The sequence below is a fragment of the Chelonoidis abingdonii genome, chromosome 1 (genome assembly GCF_003597395.2).
Source record: "Chelonoidis abingdonii isolate Lonesome George chromosome 1, CheloAbing_2.0, whole genome shotgun sequence".
In the NCBI taxonomy this organism is placed as follows: Eukaryota; Metazoa; Chordata; order Testudines; family Testudinidae; genus Chelonoidis; species Chelonoidis abingdonii.
The window spans coordinates 326,376,474-326,396,008 of NC_133769.1; the positions used below are offsets into that span (position 1 = coordinate 326,376,474).

General features: G+C 39.3%; 1 protein-coding gene across 1 annotated transcript in view; it reads left to right on the top strand.

Annotated features, from left to right (window-relative positions):
* Positions 1 to 295: 295 nt before the first annotated feature.
* UBL3 (ubiquitin like 3) overlaps positions 296 to 19,535 on the top strand; it is an 86,893-nt gene continuing 67,653 nt past the window's right edge. Inside the window, exon 1 of the mRNA XM_032776786.2 lies at positions 296 to 1,129. Within this exon, the coding sequence (XP_032632677.2) occupies positions 1,103 to 1,129 (27 nt within the window). The 5' untranslated portion in view covers positions 296 to 1,102. The remainder of the gene's footprint in view (positions 1,130 to 19,535) is intronic.

Genomic DNA, 19,535 nt, shown 5'->3' on the forward strand with positions numbered 1-19,535 from the left:
GCTTGCGGCCACCCTGGCAAAATGCGGGAGAGGCGCCAGTCACTGCTGGCCCCTGTATGCGCCCCCGTGACAACCAGGCCAGCGCAGCAGGATGCCGCTCCCCAGGCCCAGCCTCGTCAGCGGCCCGTCGCCAGCCCTAGCAACCGTTGCTGAGGGAGTGCGGTGCTCGGCTCGCCCGAGGCTTCCCTCGCTTCGCGGCCTACAATCCCCATGGTACCCCGCGGGGGCTGCCGTACGTGACGCACGGGGGCGGGGCTCGTCTCACCCCTGCCGTGTCCCCTTCCCTCAGCTCGGCGGGCGCCATGTTGGCTTGAGAGGAAGATGACAGACGGCGGCTGTGGGCGCGGGGCAGAGAGCGGATCGCACTGAGACAGCCCCGGCCCACAGCGAGACGAGACAGGGCAGCCAGCCCGGCACTGGGGTCCCCGCCGGGCCGCTGAGGGAGCCGTTGGAGGGGGGCCTGGGGCGGCGGCGATGAGAGCAGAGACCTGAGGCTGCTGCGGGCTGGAGGCGGCTGCCGTTTAAATCCCCCTTGAGGCGCTGCCGCTCCCGGAGCGGCGTAGGGGAGGGCACCCCGGGCAGGGGAGAGACGCTGCCCTTCTCCCTCGCCCGCAGACACCGCGCAGGGTGGTCAGCCCCCGCCCCTGGCACCCTCCCCGCCTCCTGGGAGGACACAAACTTCAGCCGCTCGCTCCGGCCACCGGAAGGTCGCCCAGCCTGTCTGGGTCGCCCGCTTTAATGAGGAGGTGACTTGGGCGCAGAGCTATCCCGTGAATCATCCCGTCATTATCGGTCTGGGCTGGAAAAGGAAGAAAAACCCGCGCACGCACTTCATGTCACTGTAGAGCCCTGCCTGGTCCACCTGGCACCGCTGCTGCTGACAAGGATCTGCTGCCATCTCCGGGCTGCTGCTGTGGCCACTGGAGACCGGCTCCTCTTGGATATTTCCCCCTCAACAGACAGCCTCCTCGCTGCATATCAGACACTCATCATAACACTGAACTTACTGCCGCTGAACCGCGCGCGGATCCCTTGCTGGGCGAGCTTGTATTATTATTTTTTATTAAAAAGTTGTTTTAAACCACCAGAGTATAGCAGCAAGATGTCCAGCAGTGTCCCAGCTGACATGGTAAGTACCATGCGCCTTATTTGTTGTCGTTACTACGGACATTGGTTGACTGTTGGGCGTGTGTTTGGGAGATGAAGACGGAAAAAAGGCGGGGGGGTTCAGCGAAGAGGGTTAGCAGAAAATGACACTCCTGTCACTTAACGATGTAGGGGACAAAAAGTTCCAGCCTTCTAGGCCTTCCCCTCTTGTCCAGATACTGCTTTGATTTTTCGTAAGGGAATCGGGGAGCTGCAGTGTCGTCTTGTATGTAGTAAAGCAGCTTGGAGAGGTAATCGTCCTTACCTGCACCAGTGAGTAGCTGTCTGCGTCTGTTCATTTTGTGTAGCTGTATTGTTTAACGCTGTGAAGCATTTTTGATTATAATGTGTGAGGAAGATGCTATACAAAGTGAAACTCTACCGGAAACCATTTGTGTCCAAATCATAGCATACTGGAAAGCGTTTATCATCCAGAACCAGCTGAAATTCGGTCCCATCCTGTCTCTCTACCCCCTTCCCACCAACACTTTGGCATCTAGCATTGATAGGAAGGTAATCTGTTCACTTGATACACGTCAACAGGCAAAAACTCACGCATCTATTTACACAATAGGATCTCTTGTATACTAGCTGCAATATTGACATTTTTCAAGGGCAGTTATATTTCTTTTAGTGAACTATACTTGGATCAGTATAGTTCTCTGTTGACCACTTTTTGGACCTGCAAGATCAATACATTTAAAACCAGAAAGGTGTATAGATGGGCATATTCTCGTGCTTTGGGGGGGAGGAGGAGGGAGTTCTTGCACTAGTCTTTCAGGTCTGCTAATTAATCTATTTGCCGCATGAGTTTTCTGATGTTATATATTGAAAGAAGCTGTTAATATATTTTCATATGTTACCTCTTTATTCTTGCAGCAGATCTTTTCCATATATCACTTCATTCTTCATATTTCAAGGTGATTGGTGGTGACTTTGTCTTACAGCAGACGACATGTCCATGCTTCTGTCATTTGGTGTGAAATTACATTTTGCCTTCATAACCTAGTACTGTAGAAAGAATGTAAAGATGGATAGCCCTTGTTTCAGGCATAGTAGATAAGCAGTTAATGATGCATATTCATGCCAGTCAGGCTGTTGGAATAGTACCATTTGGGAGCTTACTTTCATTGTTTCTTGCAGAGAGTCATTTTGGCTGCTGTAGAACATTTTGCCAAAAAAAGGAAAGTAATAAAATAGCCATTGAAATGTTTTAAAATCATTATGAGGTTTTTTTCTCTCTCAAATATATTCTGTATATTATGACTTGGAGGATGGGTGGACTGTTGTGTCTCAGTCTGAATCCTTTCCACTATAATTTTCAGTCATAATATTATTTAGTGTATTTTCCTTCCAGGGTCTCCCTAGCCCTGAGGATAAGCTGAATAGTCTTTCCTCTTCCCCTCCCTGACTAATGCGTCATATCACAGCAAATCTTACTCTAGCGGTGGAGGGCTGGATACAAATCCCTTAGCATTGTTTTTGAAATTGGCTGGAGGGGTCTCTAGACAGCAACAGGAAGCACTCTTCTCTCCTCTTTCCATGAGCTGGGCAAATTGCCCCTCCACAGTACTGCTGGGCCCTACCTACTTGGTAATTATTGTGCTGGCACTAGACTTCTTGTGCTGAAGACTTGATTTTATATTAATGTACACATTTAAATGATAGAAATAAAAATATTTTAGCTATAAAATCTGTTACATCTTTTAAAAGTAGTAATTATTCTGATGCCATATTGGCACATTGCTAGTAGTAAAGTCTAGGCCTAAAGATATGCCATTTGTTCATAATCAAGAAGATTGTTAGTCATAGTAATTTTTTGGATATATAGTGATGAAATATCAAATGATAACATCAGTATCCATTTATTTTAACTGAGGGTATAAATTCATGCAGGCTCTTTTAGGACCATTTCGATAGATTTCTGCATTTTTTTTAGCTGCAGTTGTCTTGTCTTAGAAGGCTTGTGGCATGTACACTGTGTAAACTTGGGGTATTAAGTATAGATAAATTGTTAGAAAGAACATGAGAATATTCATTCTTAGGGCTTGCCTACCCTGGAACTTTACAGCGCTTAGACTTTCTTGCTTGGGTGTGAAAAAACAGCGCGCTGAGCGCAGCAAGTTTCAGCGCTGTAAAGTGCCAGTATAGACAGTGCACCAGTGCTGGTAGCCATGCCCCTCGTGGAGGTGGGATTTTTTAGAGTGCTGGGAGAGCTCTCTTCCAGTGCTCTGCCGTGACTACACAAGCCACGTTAAAGCGCTGCTGCAACAGTGCTTTAACATTGCCAGTGTAGACTAGCCCTTAGTTTCCTATTATCAACAACCTCCTCACCCCAAAAGCTCACATTTTCTAGTAATTGCTGTTTAAACTGATTGTTCCTAAAAGAGAAACATTTATCAGGCTGTCACCTTGTTTATGTTTGTATTTACTGTTGAGTCTGGTAATTTGCATTTCCCTAATCCACCCACTCCATAATTTGTATGCACAAGCAGTGGTCTTTTCCCAGTTCTCAAGGATTTAATAGTAGTCTGGAGGGATGTCATATTACTAAAATTAATCACATTTACAAAACCTGTTACAAAACACTGAAGTGTTATAATAAATAATTAAAGCTAAACTGTATTTGTCAGATAAACGATTTAGTATCTGCTTTTTATTTTAATTGCTGCTTTGCAAAATGTAATAATTTGCAATAGCTCTTCCTATCAGTGGAAATCAGCAATGTTCTTTGTGTGTGTATATAGTCTGAATTTATGTAAATCTATGAAAACTCTACAGATTTTTTTATCTAGTACAGTATTTGAATATGTGCAAAGCTTTGACCTCTTTCTCTTCAGTCACGTTTGATTGACTTCCTCTAGAATTAGTCTCTTTTCATGGGGCTAAACATTTCAACACATCAGTCCTAAGTGATTAACATGCTAATTCTTTATCATTTGCATTCCATTAACAAAGTAGATTATGACACACCGCATTCCAAACATTATTTTAAAAGTATGTGTTTCGACACTATTGTAGCAGTACATGCTACTTAAAGGTTATGGCTCCAGTTCTTCAATGAAACCTGTTAGTGTTGACCTGTGTGGCGTTTCATCAACTTAATTAGGACACTAGACATGTGTAGGGGTCTGTGGTAGAAGATTGTATTGCAGGACTAGAGCCTAATTTTGTTTGTTTTTTCTTATAGTTCCCGGTTGTGGTAAAAGAATATTGGGGGTGTCAGTGACCATAGTGATCATCTCTGTGTATTTCAAACATTTTCACCAGAAAAGTGGCCAGTTTTGCCATGTAGTAGTGGTTGGAAATAGATTGTGGATAACAGGTGATCCGTTTGCAAGTCCTATTTCTTCAGTAAAAATAAAAAGGCACTGAGTGGTTTGTGGATTCATGTAGTTAATTTGACTCTACTCTTTTAACTTAATGAAAATATTTAATAGTTTTCTGTTTGAGTTTTGATATAAGCGTAGTTGATTGGTTCAGTACAAGCTGCTGAAAAAATGGGCTCAATACAGAAGCTATTACTTAAATGAGTAATTCCAGGGATTTCAGTGGGACTGCCACGTGAACCTTGCAGGGCTTTGTCCATGTATCTTGTACTGTTACAACACTCTTCCTTACAAATGTAATTTCTTTGTGAGGACTTCCATCTTTGAAAAGCACCTTCTATGGCTTAGTGTCAAACTGAGTCCTTCCTGCGCTTTCAGACATTACTGAGGACATGAACAAGACTCTGTCATCCCTGCATATCCTGGGCCATGCTTTGCATGTCTACTATGTTAAGTCCAATACGTTTCTCCCTTCAGGTAATGTTTGAGGGAAATATTCTTTTTGTTGACCCCTTTTGCATGGGCACCATATAAACAACAAAACATTTTAAAATTAGGAATTTGTAGACTATATTAAATTATTTTATACCTTCTGTTTGAGTCCATATACCAAGACTTAAGCAAAAGACATTATGATGTGTGGAATGCCTATTTTTAGTAAAACGTAATTAATATCTTCCCTGCTAGGCACTTAACAGACACAAGACAGGTGCTTTTCGGGCACAAACCCTATAATCTAAAGGGATAATGAGGACAGTGGACAAAAGAAGGGAAACAACAACAACAAAACCTGGTTCCAAACTTATTCCACTGTTTTTGAAGGGGTTTATATGTGTGCCTGTACAAGCGATTTCAGGAAGTTAAAAGTAGGGAGCTGGTGTGTGGCACCTGTGAAGTGTGATTTCATGAGACTTGATGGAGAAAACCAGACAGGGATATGGCCTCAGGCAGATGGGGAAGGCTGAAAGATGGTGCAGTAGGAGAGTGGAAGAAGAACCTGAAGAAGTAGTTGTGTTGCAGTTAAGTTTCAGTATCCATCAATCTGTTAAAAAAAATTCTAAATATAAGAATAGTCAAGGAGAATATCAACATAATATGTTGGAAATAAAGTAGCTAAACATATTTGATTTTATTCACAGCATTTCATTTATGGGGACAAAATTCAAAAAGTGGTGCATCTTTGTCCTCTTACCTTATTTATTTTAGTTACCCATCCTCCTTTTACTTTTTATAGGCTTTGTGACAGAATCTGAAATAACTTTTCTTATTTTTTAAACTGATTAGATATCAAGTTGACTGTGTTTAACTTTATCAAGGAGAGTTTGAAGGAGTGACTAATAAATGCTAAAATGTTATTTCTGTGCATTTTACATCCCCTTCTCCAGTCTGAAGAGGTTTAAATATTTATTCATGCTATATTGTGATCTGTTTTTATGGCTAAGAGGGGTGAAAACATTATCTGTGTTATCCAGTTTGCAGCCAGGAAGCATTTGGGTATTCTTTCTTTCCTGATGCAGAAGAGAGTGAAACAGATCATAGTGTACCATTTCCTGTGTTGTCGTCTTCCTTTTTTTACTGTTTCCCCCCCCTCCCCCCTTTGTGTGTGTGTGTGTGTGTAGGGGATGTGGGAGCGGATCAGGATGAAGAAAGCTCCTTTTCTGACTCCCTATATGTTGAACCAGGGTATGTAACATATTGCAGTGTTGCTTTTACAGGGACAAGACATTGCTCCCTGCCTGTCTTCCCACACTCTTCTGTTACCTGAAGCTGTGATCAGGACCATACATGCTCAAAGCTGATGTCACATATATACTAGGCAATCTCTAAAATTATTTGAAAATATTCATACATTCCCCCCACCCAACAAACAAAACAGAACAACCCATGTATCCAACCAGGTGTACTAGTCATCATTATGATCATTCGTTAGTATGCAGGGCATTGTGTACTCCTTGGCATAATAGGACCAAATTCCACAGTACCCATCCATAACTTTTAGGCAGTGTTAATTTACTCTTTCGCAATAAAATACCCCATATCTTATTCTCCCACAGAAACACAGATCTGTCTCTGTGAAAATAGTTGAAAATACTGAGATGGAAAATTTGTCAATGATTATTTTTGAAGATGAGGGTTTTTTTTGCCATTCTTTCCAGGTGGCCTAGCTCCTCTCCCTGGGCCTTGGCTCCTATGTTGTTGTTCAAGTTGTTTGGCACAGAACTTGCTTCCACCATTGTGCAAGGAACTGACAGGGCTTATAGTCTGCTTCACTGGGACATTTCCTCCTGGCATTGGCTGCTGCACAGTTTTCCAGGCAAGTTAAGTCATCAGCCTATATTCTGGTTCCCCGTTTCCTGGCTGCAAGCTGGATTCCAGTTCTTGCTCTCCAGCTCCCCGTTGTCTAGTTCCATGAAACAGCACAGGGAGCACACACTATAATCCAATTAATTTCCCATTTTGGGGATGTTGGGGAGCCAGCAGCAACTGCTGGTAGGTCCTGGAAAGACTGAGAGACTGAAAACAAAAGCTGGGCACCTGGCTGTAGCAAAATGATGAATTCTACAGCAACAAATGTTGAATTTTGTATCTCAAAAAATAGCCAAATTCTGCAGCTCTGGAATCCACAGGGCTCTGCTTGAGATTAATGGGGCAATTCACCGTTCTCAGAGGTATTGTTTTAGTCTCTGTGCAAACTCAGGCAGGTAACAGTGTTGATGCTTTCAAGGTTTTTTCCATGATCACTATGACTCTCTCTCTCTCTCTCAATATATATAAAAGCTTAGATTCTGGAGAACAGCTCTGTGAAAGGGGTGAAATCTGAGGCTATGGAACGTGGAATACATGGGACCTACTTGCATCTATATTTATATCAGATCTTGTCTGTTTCTATGTTTGAATAAGTTTTAGAGTGTCAGGTTTGAGGGCTGGAACTATTTTTTCATATGTGCTAGTACAGTGCACAGCACAATAGTGTTCTAGTCCTGTCTGCACCCATTGAGCGCTACTGTAAGATAAATGCTAGAAATAATTTGGAGAAACAGTGGAACTGACTATATGCAAAGTGCTGTCAAATACACAAAGTAAATAATCTGCAACAACAACAACAAAAATCCCCAAACCCAAAAATAAAACCTGTTTTTCCCCACAGAGAAACCCCGCCCCTGAGTCTTAAAGAATTTTTTCTATTTTTTTTTTAAACTTCTGACCTTCTTTCTCACTCTGAATAATTTACATTATTCTTGGGAGGGTGGTCTTGCAAGATTCTAGACACTTCTGGAAAGTTCTGGGTAATCTTGATGGTATATAGCTGGCTGGCTCATCTTATTTTTCAGTCTTCTATCTGCACTATTGCATTCACTAGATATTGGCTATCTATTCTAAATTTAGTAACAGTGAAAACTTTTGATTCCATCATTGTCATCTAATCCTAGCCATGATGCTGACTTAAATCTAAATTTCAGACTTTTTAGCACGTCTTCAGCTTAGTTTTGGAGTAGTCTCTGGTTTTGGCATCCAAAAATTGGTAAAGATCAACCTATGACTATGCTATAATAACAACTTGCATTTGATAGGAGTTGCAATCTCTTAGTATGCTAACTCCAGGGTAGCACAAAATGAGCAATTTAAAGAAATGGCTGAAGCATTTTGGCCTGGATATACTTCCCCAAACGTATTTAAAATGACAGGTCCATCACTAGATTCTGCTTGTGAAGAAAAGGAAGAAATAGTGAAGGAAAAAATTAAAGAACGAGCACTTAAAATTGTAAAGATTGTTGGTCAAATATGAGAAAATTCCTGAAATTGTCTCTAAGCAGCCAAAAGCATTCCTAGTTAATGCTATTGATTCTACATCAGAAAAGAAAATGTGGAGAATAATATTGCTGAAGGGGATTTCCAAGAATGTTGGTAAAATTGTGCCAAGGATATCTTTATTTGTTTTGCCAATGGAAAAAAGATGAGATCTTCTCAGTTGTAGTAATTCTAAACTTCTGATGTGTGAGTCTTCAGAAATATTTAAACCTTGTTAAAGAAGTAACATCAAGCTATCCTAAAGCATGGAGTGAAAATTCAAATATTCTTTGACAGCCACTGTCAGTTTCACGGTTGGTTGGGTGGTTGGTTGGTTGACAGACAGAGGAGGATTGATATGCTCTAGTTTGACATTTGCAGTCAGTGGAATCCATTGGCAGGTTCTCTCTAAACTTGCATCTAGTAATCATCATAGATGTGTTTGAAATTTGCATTAAAAGGGATGAGGGTGTTGATCAAAACATACTATAAATTTTCTCCAAAAAGAGTCTCCACAGAGAGCCACTGAGCTTATAAAAGCATCTGAAAGAGGAGGGAGCTTGACACATTGCAAAATGATGACACCACTGATGCAGGATTGGACTCTTTTCTAGTAATTTTTTTCTATAGTTTCTGGCAGTGGCTAAGTGGCTTAAAAATAATTTGTCATTGTTGGGACCACATAGCTCTCTTTCTTAAAATTCTTTCAGAGATGGATTTCAAAACTTTATGGAAAGCTAGTGGTAGAATCCCATACAATTAATTATCTTTCCAGTTAAGAGATTATTTTGTTCCACAATACAGTTATTATGGAGATAGAAATATATATAAATTGACTGAGTTTGATGTATCCCATTTTCATTAGCCACGTAATAAAACATATAAATAGGACCAGGTCCTGTTCAGCACTGTGCCAGCTTTGTTTTAGTCTTCAGTGAGTCCAGCTCTTGGATAATAGTATCTCATAGCCACCAACTAAGAAGAGTGTCCATGGCACTTCTACACTGTATGTCTATCTGTTGGAATGGACCCTGATTGCTCCTGGTAGCTGTCATCGATTCAAGTACTGTTCAGGCTCTTCTGATTTACACCAAAGACCTGGACTTGTGCCAGGACAGCCATAGATTCATGGGGAAACAATGGTGGCTCTCTTGTTTTAGTGCTATTCAGCTGCAGATCTGCACTTCAATTTGTAATGCCAGTATTTCAGGTATGAATGAATGCTTCGACATTGAAAAACTTGGGTCTTCGCTCTTTTGGAAGCTTTCCTATGATCTTTGTTCCATCATATTAAGTTATGTAAGATAAGAAATTCTCTGAAATACCTAGATGTAAACGTGGTACCTTTTTTAAAATAAATATAACATGGTGGGTTTTTTCTTTGAGATTAAACAGTGAGAAGAGAATGTGTTTTATCTCAAAAGTAATCCCACTTCAGAGTTGGATACTGCCATGTTGGTTAATATCTCCTCTGTGCAGTTAGCATGATGTCCAAGTGCATTGTGGTCTAACAGTCATCTGTGCCACACTAATGTTTCTGAACTCTGTAACAAACATTTCAAATGATACTACTTACAGTCCCTTAGAATACTGATGTATATATTTAATATCAAGATTCCATTATTGTTTATAATAAAAATGAATAGTGGAGATCAATATTTAATCAATTATGCCTTTCAGAGCTATGGTATAACTTTAAGATGCTGCTGGTGTGTTGACCTTGATTAGTCATCCAAAAATACCTATTTCCTTGTTACCCTAATGAGCCATCAGCGGAGCACTTCAGTTATTTTAGAACTGTGGCCTTTACAAAAAGAAAAAAAAAGTTTATAGTTTCCAATGGAGCTTAAGTACCAGGTTACATTGGCTCAGATACTCTTTTCATAGCATTATGTATTGTATCATAAGTGACTGAGAGTGGCTAATAATGAGCTATACAGTATCAAAAAGGTTTAAAATACCGGATGTAATAGGTTTTATTGCACATTGGTACTTGGATGGGCCAGTAGCATGAATGTGACTGTGTTTGGAATAATGTTCAGTGACTTTAGTTGACGTACAGTGTACTAATAGGGGTTGAAGTTTGTATGTCATCTTGGCACTACACATTTTTAATTTTAGTCTTTACAAAGAAGAATTATGCAGAATAATTAATAGCTGTTGTGAAACCAGAGTGGATAAAAATCAATGATTTAAAAAAAAACTGATTTTTTTAATTTTAAATCGGATTTTTTGGATTTTTTTTGATAAAATGCATCCAGCAGTCGTCCCTCCATAATGCCAACTATAATAAACTTCAGAGCTCAGGATGAACCATTCAAGAAATATATGTTTTCTGATGATACTTTAAAGAAAGCCATATCAGTGAACTGGTGGAAGTCACTTAAACACTTGGATTCAGAGACTGTTAAAGTGATAATCTCACTTTTAACAGCAGTAGCTTCTTCTGTTGGTGCAGAAAGAATATTTTCTTCCTTTGGACTAATTCATTCCAATTGAGAAATGGTTTGGGACCTGAAAAAGCAGGAAAGCTTGTTTTTCTCTTCCAGATTATGAGTAAGCAGGGAATTGAAGGTGAATACGACTGCATTTGCTGCAGAAGCTTATATTTTCAGTTTCTCATGTTGACCTGGCTGATATAGTCAATTTAATTTTTGTTTTTTAAAAATAAATATTTAATTTAACTATTTTCGTTAACAAGAATTTTAACAAAAACAAACCAGATTTTAAAAAACTTGAATGTTTAACTGAATTCAAAAATTCATATGCTTATTTTGTTAAAAGATTGTTTGCTGTTTGAAGGAAAAAAATCCAGAATACATAACATTGTTTAGTTAAATAAAACTATTTAAATGTCTGTCTGGTGATGTTTTCTTCCTAATACAAGATGGCAAAAAATCCTCCAGATATTAATGATTAACCTGTTGAATTGGAGATAGTTCACCTCCCAGTGACATCATAAATATCTGCTTCAATTACCTTTGGTAAATGAAATAAACAATCATTCATTTTCTGATATAGCTGTAAAATTAATCTGAAAAGTTTTCAAAATAAATCACTTAAAAATGTATAGTGTGTACCTTCTAAAATTTAAGCCATTTCAGAGAACTAGGTTAAAGAAAAATTGTTTTGACCATGTTAAAAATTTAAGTAATCTTTTTTTGAAAACCACTAGTGCCCCCATGCTTTGGAGCAGGGATTGAAATTTTGACAGGGAGTTGACCTTTGTGTCAGTGATGTGTCTTTGCCATCCTTGTAAAAATCCACCCAAATTTGGCCAAGTTGCACTTTGTGCATGCTCAGTACAGATTTAATAGAGCTTTGCAGCTAAATTCTTCAAAGATTCCATCCACACCAAGCATGCTGTAGTCCAGGTTTGCAGCAACCCAGATCATCTTAGTTCAGGTACTATATCTTTGCTATCTCCTTACTTTTATAAAGACAACCTGCCCTATTCATGGATTGTAGGCTGATCACTGATCAGTCCTTCTGTCTGCATATGTTGTTTTGTGTGTGCTTGATTGTATACATTTTTTGAAGTTGTAAAAGTGCGGGACTAAGAATTCTGGGTAGAGCTGAGCCAGGCATAGGCAAGTTAGGTACTTACAGACTTTCTCTGTTGGTTCTGCCACTTCACATCAGTCCAACCTTCAACACTTTTGCTAGTCTTGGGCATCTTCTGAGCAGAGACGGACAATTGTGACCAATTACTCTGTGTAGTAGCTTTATGATTGTAATAACCAACCATTTGGGATTAGGTTGAAATCAACTAATTTGTTTAATTTCTGACCTGAATGAGATCTGTACTTTGACCTTTCATCTCTGAAGATGTGTAGGCATTAACCAACCACCCTTCACCGCCATGACTTATATTTTTTAATATTAAAAGACTATAAAATCATAAACAAATTAGGTCTTTATTGATGATAAACCTGCCATTAGGAGACGTTCATTTTCCCCTTAGCTCCCCCATCCTAAATAATTAGTTTATGATCATAAAAATGTCTTATTTTTCAGTGTATGAAAACAACTGAAAGGAAAAATGCTAAAATTCATAGACATGAGAGAGGAAAGAAAGAGTAGTAAACTGTAGAGAGTAATTTCTGGATGGCTGTGTGTGGTGGACTGTTTGTATATATTTTTGGCCCTTTTTATCCTCCGTATTACTGAAGATACTTTCAAATACCTTGTCATGTCTGACCAGCAGACTACTGTACCCCTTTCAGGAGTTTGATTTGTTTTTTGTACCCCCAAGTTTTACCTCACTTAAAAACTACTTGCTTATAAAATCAGACAAGTGTCAGAACACACTATTACTGAAAATTTGCTTACTTTCTTGATTTTTACCATAAAATTATAAAATCAATTAGAATATAAATATTGTACTTACATGTCAGTGTATAGTATATAGAGCAGTATAAACAAGTCATTGTATGAAATTTTAGTTTCTACTGACATCGCTAGTGTCTTTTTTAATATAGCCTGTTGTTAAATATCTAAACAAGTTGATATATCCTCTGGAAGACATCTGCATACCACCAGGGATACATGTACCCCCAGTTGAGAACCACTTTCCTATGTTATTGAATGGATATAATTGGCTCTTGCCTCAGCTTGGGGGAGATGGATTTAATGACCTCTCAGGGTCCCTTCCAGCTCTACATTTTTATGATTCTATGAAAGACTGAAAATACAACATTACAGATATTGTTTACACGTTACTGTTTTTTTGTTTGTTTTACACTGAGTAGATATTTTATAATAAAATACAATTCCATTTTCTAGAAATGGAACCAGTATTATAAAAGGCTTTATGGCACCTGAAATTTATGTAAATTGAATTGCAACAATACTGAAGTCCGCTACTAGAGCTAGTAGATTTTTAAGCCCTTGACTACATTACATAAAAGAGATGATACTTTTATTTCTATTCTACTAAAGAAAATATAATGGATATAAAATACAACAAGGTAATATATAATATGTGTAAGACAATTCGCTGTCCCATCACTTTAAAGGCAGCCCCTGTCAGGGTGGAATATGACTGTGTTGTTGGAACTATCTGGTGGTGTTGGGGTTTTTCTGTTTTTGGATGGAGGTGTAGGTGAAGGTGAATGTTTGTTTGTATGACAGTAGCTTATGATTGCCCCAAATAAAGAGGACAACAAATATATCAGCACACTTTTCATTACTTCCACTGACCTCTTTTTGATGTCAACATAACAAAGATTCTGCCACCCAGATGCAAAGGCTGGTTTAGGCTTAAGATAGATGACCTGGTTTGCACTACTCTGGTGATGTCCTAAAGGCTGTTGTACAGTGCTGAAGACTGGTTCTTGTCAAGGGGGCAAATACATTAACTTTCCACAGTATTGTATACAGTATTTTAAAAGTTAGGAAATATTATGTTATACTGTAGCACTTGAGATTAATATTGAAGACTTAAAAACACCATGCAACATTGAATGGAGATGGTGGCACTTGTCTTATCTTCATAATAAACAGGTTTCAGTCCCTGATATATGGCTTGATAGGTGTGGCATCACCAGCAGAATGAATGCTGGGATATCATGAAGCTAGACAATGGGATCCATGGATGGAGTGAATGTGGAAAGTCAGCTTGTCAGATCTGAATAAGCAGTACAGTGTCCTGACATGCCCCTTTGCCCTTTTTACTTGAGGCATAAGAAAATAACCCTGAAGTTTTATTTTTTTAATTTGCAAATTCTTTCTGTTGCTGGAAACTGATAGGTAGTAACACTCAGGGTAGGAGATACTCTCTACAAATGTACTTATCACACATTCTTATGTTTAGAATATACAGATGTTCAGCTTTGTTTCATCAGTAGAATTCTAAACTGTAGTAAGAAGGACTGTTTAAATATACAGTTCAGCTGAACATTTTAAAAGATTATGTTAAGAGGCAGAAGAGAAGCCCAATTTCATAACCTGTGCCGCCATCTGTTAACTACAGTACAAGCTTATGTTTCCTTTTGGAGGGTTTTAGCCAGCTGTTAATTTTGGACTGCTGACTGGATGAGGGTATGCATTTAAGAGCAATACAGGACTCACAGGAGGCTTTCTGTGAGTTGACAAAAAGTTTTTTCTATTTTGATCTGAAATTCCTTTAATTTATCTACATTTTTTTATATTCAGCCTTTGCGCAAATAAGAGGAATGTATTTGAAAATTTTCCTCTGCTGCGCTCCCTTCCTTTGGTCTATGCTTTCATCTTCTCCCACGTAGGTTTGGAATTGCTCCACAGAGGGACTACTCGTGCTTAGAGATGTACATTCCTCCTGAATTCTTTGTGAGGAATGTAGATGTGTTTTGTAGCTGTAACTCACAGTGCATTCGAATTCTATTGACATGTAACCCAAGTAACATTTAGGTCAGTGGTTTTCAAACTTTTTAGGCTGTGTACCCCTTTCCAAATAATGTAGTCTACCACATACCCCCATCTGAGATAGGGTTATAATATATCTATGGTTAGATTGCCAGGTCTTACTAAATAAAATGTGTTGTCTCGTGCATCTCCTGATGAGAGCTTGGGTACCCCACATTGAAAACCACTGATTTAGGTAATTTGTCTGACATTCTCCTTTCTTTCTGATCCATTGAGATGATGCAGCTTTTTGTAACTTTTAGCTAGGAGATAGCTGTGTCATTGTTTTAATTAGAGCTGTACAAATACTGATTTTTTTTTTTCTTGGTTCTCTGGCTTTTTTTTTTTTTTTAAAAAAAAAAATAATTTTGGATCAATCCCAACCAACATTTTTCAGGCTTCTTGGCAAATTGAATTCACTTTGTATAAAAAAATGTTCATTGGGCCAGAGAGAGAGAGAGAATGACTTTGTAGTTAGGTGTTTTGGACAGTCACCTGAGAGAGGGGATATGAGAGTTGCTTCTCCAGTGAATATTCAGGTATTTTATGCAAAGTGCAGCAGGTTTCGAAAGGAGATCTGGAGAGAGACACACCCAGATGACCCTATAGGTTAGTGGTTAGGGCAAGTTTCCACCCTAGAAAAGGGAATCAGACCTGAGTCTCCCACATCCCAGGTGAGTGCCCTGAGTGCCAACTCCTCTTCCTCCAGTTTAGGTTTTCCTTCATTTACTTGTTCCTGGCTCTGTACAGGTGACTGGACTCGAGGTTCCTTCCAGCCCTATGATTTTGTGAATGGGACAAACATCCCCTTGTGAATCTAACCCCCAAAATTGAAACATTTAGTTTAGATCAGGGCTTTGGAGTGGAGCCCGGAGCTGGAGCACGGACCAGTAGGTTTTTGCCCGGAGCCGGAGTGGAGCAATTCAGAAATTTGATTGCTCCAAATCCATAGTTTAGATAATACTGAAATGAATGCTTAGTTGTTTCTGAATCTTTTTCTCTTTTTTTTGACTGAAACAATTTGCCAAAAACAACATGAATTTGTGAATTTTTTCAGTTAACCCAAATCTATGTTTTCTGCCCCTCCCAAAAGTTTCAGGCAAAAATTTTTGACCAACTTTGGTTGTAATACAGACTAGTGATGTTTATTGAAAATATACTTATTGAATGTTTACTTTGTTTAATTACAGGGTTATAAACTCTCTAGCATTGACAAACTGAAACTGGCAGATATATTTAAGTGTTGTAGCTATTGCAATTGATAAGCAACATATTGGGGTGTTGAGATGAAGAGAACATTTGATATTAATTCTGCAAAAAGACACAGTACATTGTTGTTGTAGGTCAGTTATATAATATAATTGCATTATTCTGCTATTCGTTGTGCAATAAAAGTAGACTTTTATTTTTAAATTTGATATCGGTATTTTTTCTATAAAATTACTGAAAGCAGTTCAAGCTTACAGGTCTCCTTGCGGCTGAGCATTACCTGAAATGTGTTTAATGTGATCTTAAAAGTAAATGTTGGTAAATCATTCTGCCATCTTCTACAGGAACTATGCTCTGTTGAATCACACTGTAAGACTTTAGTGAAATGTAGCAGAAATATTTTTAAGGAACTGGATGAGATAATGTATTGTATATTACTCAGCTAGTTTTCTCTGGAATATTCAGTGGATGTTGGAGTATATTGTACAGAATTGTGAGTTCTTCACCACTGGCAATTTTACCATTCTAGTAGTGGGCTTTCCCCGCTCCTTCAGGCAGGAACAGAATTGTCAATTGAAGGACTTAATTCCACCCTATGGAAAATCCTCACTTCTTTCTGACTCCTAGCAGAGTTATCAGGTGGGTCTGTAGATTATAGAGCACCAAAAAATTGTTAATTTACAGAGTTTAGAGGGTTCAGGGATCTTTTTTAGTTCTGCCAAACTTTATTTTCTGGGCTGCCCAGGAGAATAACATTTTATTTTGACAGGGCACTCATTCTGGTCCACTCAATGTGGTAGATAAACCCAGCAAAAAGAAGCAAAAAAGTAGGGCTGTTTTATTGATGTCTTATGGTCTCCTATAATACTCGTTACCCTACTATGTACTGGTAAGTGCCTGAAATGTTTTGCTCTTCTAATCTCCTGCATGGATGGGAAACTGCCCTGAAAATAAATTAAGCATTTTCTGCAGCCTTTGCTGCTGGTACATGTTTTGCATGGGCCACCTTCGTGTGGCACTGTCTCAGTGTCAGAGGATCATTCTAGGAAGATCAAAGACCTCAAATTTACCCTTTAAAAAATTCTCCTTTGCCACAGTCTTGGACTCTCTGATGCCTCACTGAATGCTTGCAGCCACAGCTATACTAATTAACACTGATGCAAGACAGCATCTTTGAGGTCCTCACAAATGAAGAGGCAAGCCAAGCACTTAATGGTCCTGTTCAAATAACTGAGGGCAGATATCTTGATGAACTATTGGATAAAACCATAGTCTAAATTAAGGGGAAAAGTTCCATTTCTTTTCCCGTCTAGTCTTCGGAGGAATGACTACAAAAATTGATACAGAGGTAATACATCTTTTTGTCACGTCTTCTCCTTCCCCTGGACGATGACTTAGCATTAGTTACTGACAAACGTGAAACAATACTAATATAAAATAAAATTAAAATTTCAATTCAGAAACAAAGCTATCTGGAAACTCAGTTTGTAAGAGCTAAATGAGTTGATCAAATGGAAGCCTCTTAGGCTAGGTAGGCTGTCAAAGATAATACCAAACCTACATTTGTGAGCAGCCAAGTAATAGTCAGTGACCTATTGAGAACACAGTTTCGGACCTACGAGAACACACATTCGGAATTTGCTCAGAAAGCCAAAATCAGGCCAGATGGCTTTAATTTAAAAAAAAAAAATTAAAAAGAAAAGTTCTAGCTGCCTGGTTGATTGGGCAGAAGAAGCAAAATAAAAGAACTATTTAAAAAAAAATCAAATAATAAAAGGCTGCCAGGAAATCTCCAGATGTTTTACACTTCTTTGAAAATTGTAGCTGTTTTAGTAAATTTCAGAGAGAACTGATAAGGGATTTAGGTAAATATAACTGTCTTGCATGTAATACTTTTTCAACACAATATTTACTAGAGAAAAGTAGACTTATGTATTTAGTTGCTTTTTTATTATTATTATTTCTGATGTCCCTGGCAATATTTACCAGATATTCTTCTTTCTGCTGGTACTGCTCTCTGGAGAGAAAAATCTAATGAGGCAAAAAGCTCATTGCTGCCCTTGAGTCATCCCTTGCAATAGAAATACCAGCTCCTGACAGGAGGTGACAGTAACAACAACAGTAAGGAGCTCAAGATAAGGCAATGTGTGTTTTTTTTTCTTTTTGCTTTGTTTTTTGAATGAGTACATCTATTTTTATAAAAAGAGACTGTTTTTGATCCACCCTTCGATGCATGGGGTGGCAATATTGTTTGGTTTGATTACCATATATCAGCGATCGGCAGCCTTTGGCACGCAGTTTGCCAGGGTAAGCACCCTGGTGGGCCGGGCCAGTTTGTGTACCTGCCGCGTCCACAGGTTCGGCTGTTTGCGGCTCCCACTGGCCGTGGTTCACTGCTTCAGGCCAATGGGGGCTGCCGGAAGCGCAGTCCGCGCTGCTCCCCGCCACCTCCATGGGCCTGGAGTGGTGAACCACGGCCTGTGGGAGCCACAATTGGCCAAACCTGTGGACGCGGCAGGTAAACAAACCTGCTCAGCCCGCCAGGGTGCTTACCTTGGCAGGCCGCATGCCAAAGGTTGCCGATCCCTGCCATATATTCTTCTGTTCAACCAAAACCCCTCTCCCCTTTCTGACTCAGTCTCTTCTTCTTTTTAAATCTCATATTAAAAACCTTCCTTTTCTCTTTAGGCTATAGTGTGACCATTTCACTCTGAAGTTTTTAGTGATGTCATGTGTGAAGAACATTACATAAACACTACTGAACTACAGTCCAGGAACATTTAATTAGATGAGAATGTGAATTTTTATTAGTAATAACACTAGGCCAAACTTTTAATCAGCGCAACTTGTGAATCTGCAGTTGTTGTACCTGTTCATTTCAGAAATGTATCAGTTGTCCTAAGAGATTGGTATTCACATTCTAACCTGGGTGTTCTCTTTGAATACTGGCAACAACCAAGGGCCATCAGCTGGTGCTCAAACACTGTGGTGATGGGTGACAGTACAAAAAGTTAAGTCAGAGAGTCTTCAGTTCCCATTTTGCTTGGGTTCTGAAGTTATTGCAGTTCTGCCACTCTTGGAGAACCATTTTTTGTTCTGTGTTCGTACAGAGTCTAGCACTCTAGGTTTCTGGTCCATGACTAAGGCAACTATGTGCTATGATTGTACATAGGGTTACCAGATAGCAACTGTGGGGAAAAAAAGGGACAGGCGGTGGGGGGTAATAGGCTCCTATACAAGAAAAAGTCCCAAAAACCAAGACTGTCCCTTTAAAAATGGGATACCTGGTCACTCTAATTGTACAAATAATAATAAGGGGAAAGTAATGAGATAGACATTGTCTTTATATATATGCAAGAGGGGAAAGGGTCAGAGAACCTCAAAGTTATGAGAATGTTGGTGAAAGTGATCCCGAGCAGTGAGGAAAGGTGAAGGGGTCAGGGTTTGGGAATAAAAATAAGCTTATTTTTGGCCACATTCAAATTGGGTTAGCAGCACATGAGTCGAGAGGAAATACCAGAGGGTGTGTCTACGCTGCTGCTGGTAATATGCTGTAATAAGCCTCTGTCCCAAATCTGGACCTTAGCGTCCAAAATCTGGGTGCTTAGCGTGAACCTCCAAGCTTAATTACCAGCTTGGATCTTATCTCGCTGCCACCAATCAGGATTCTGAGTACCT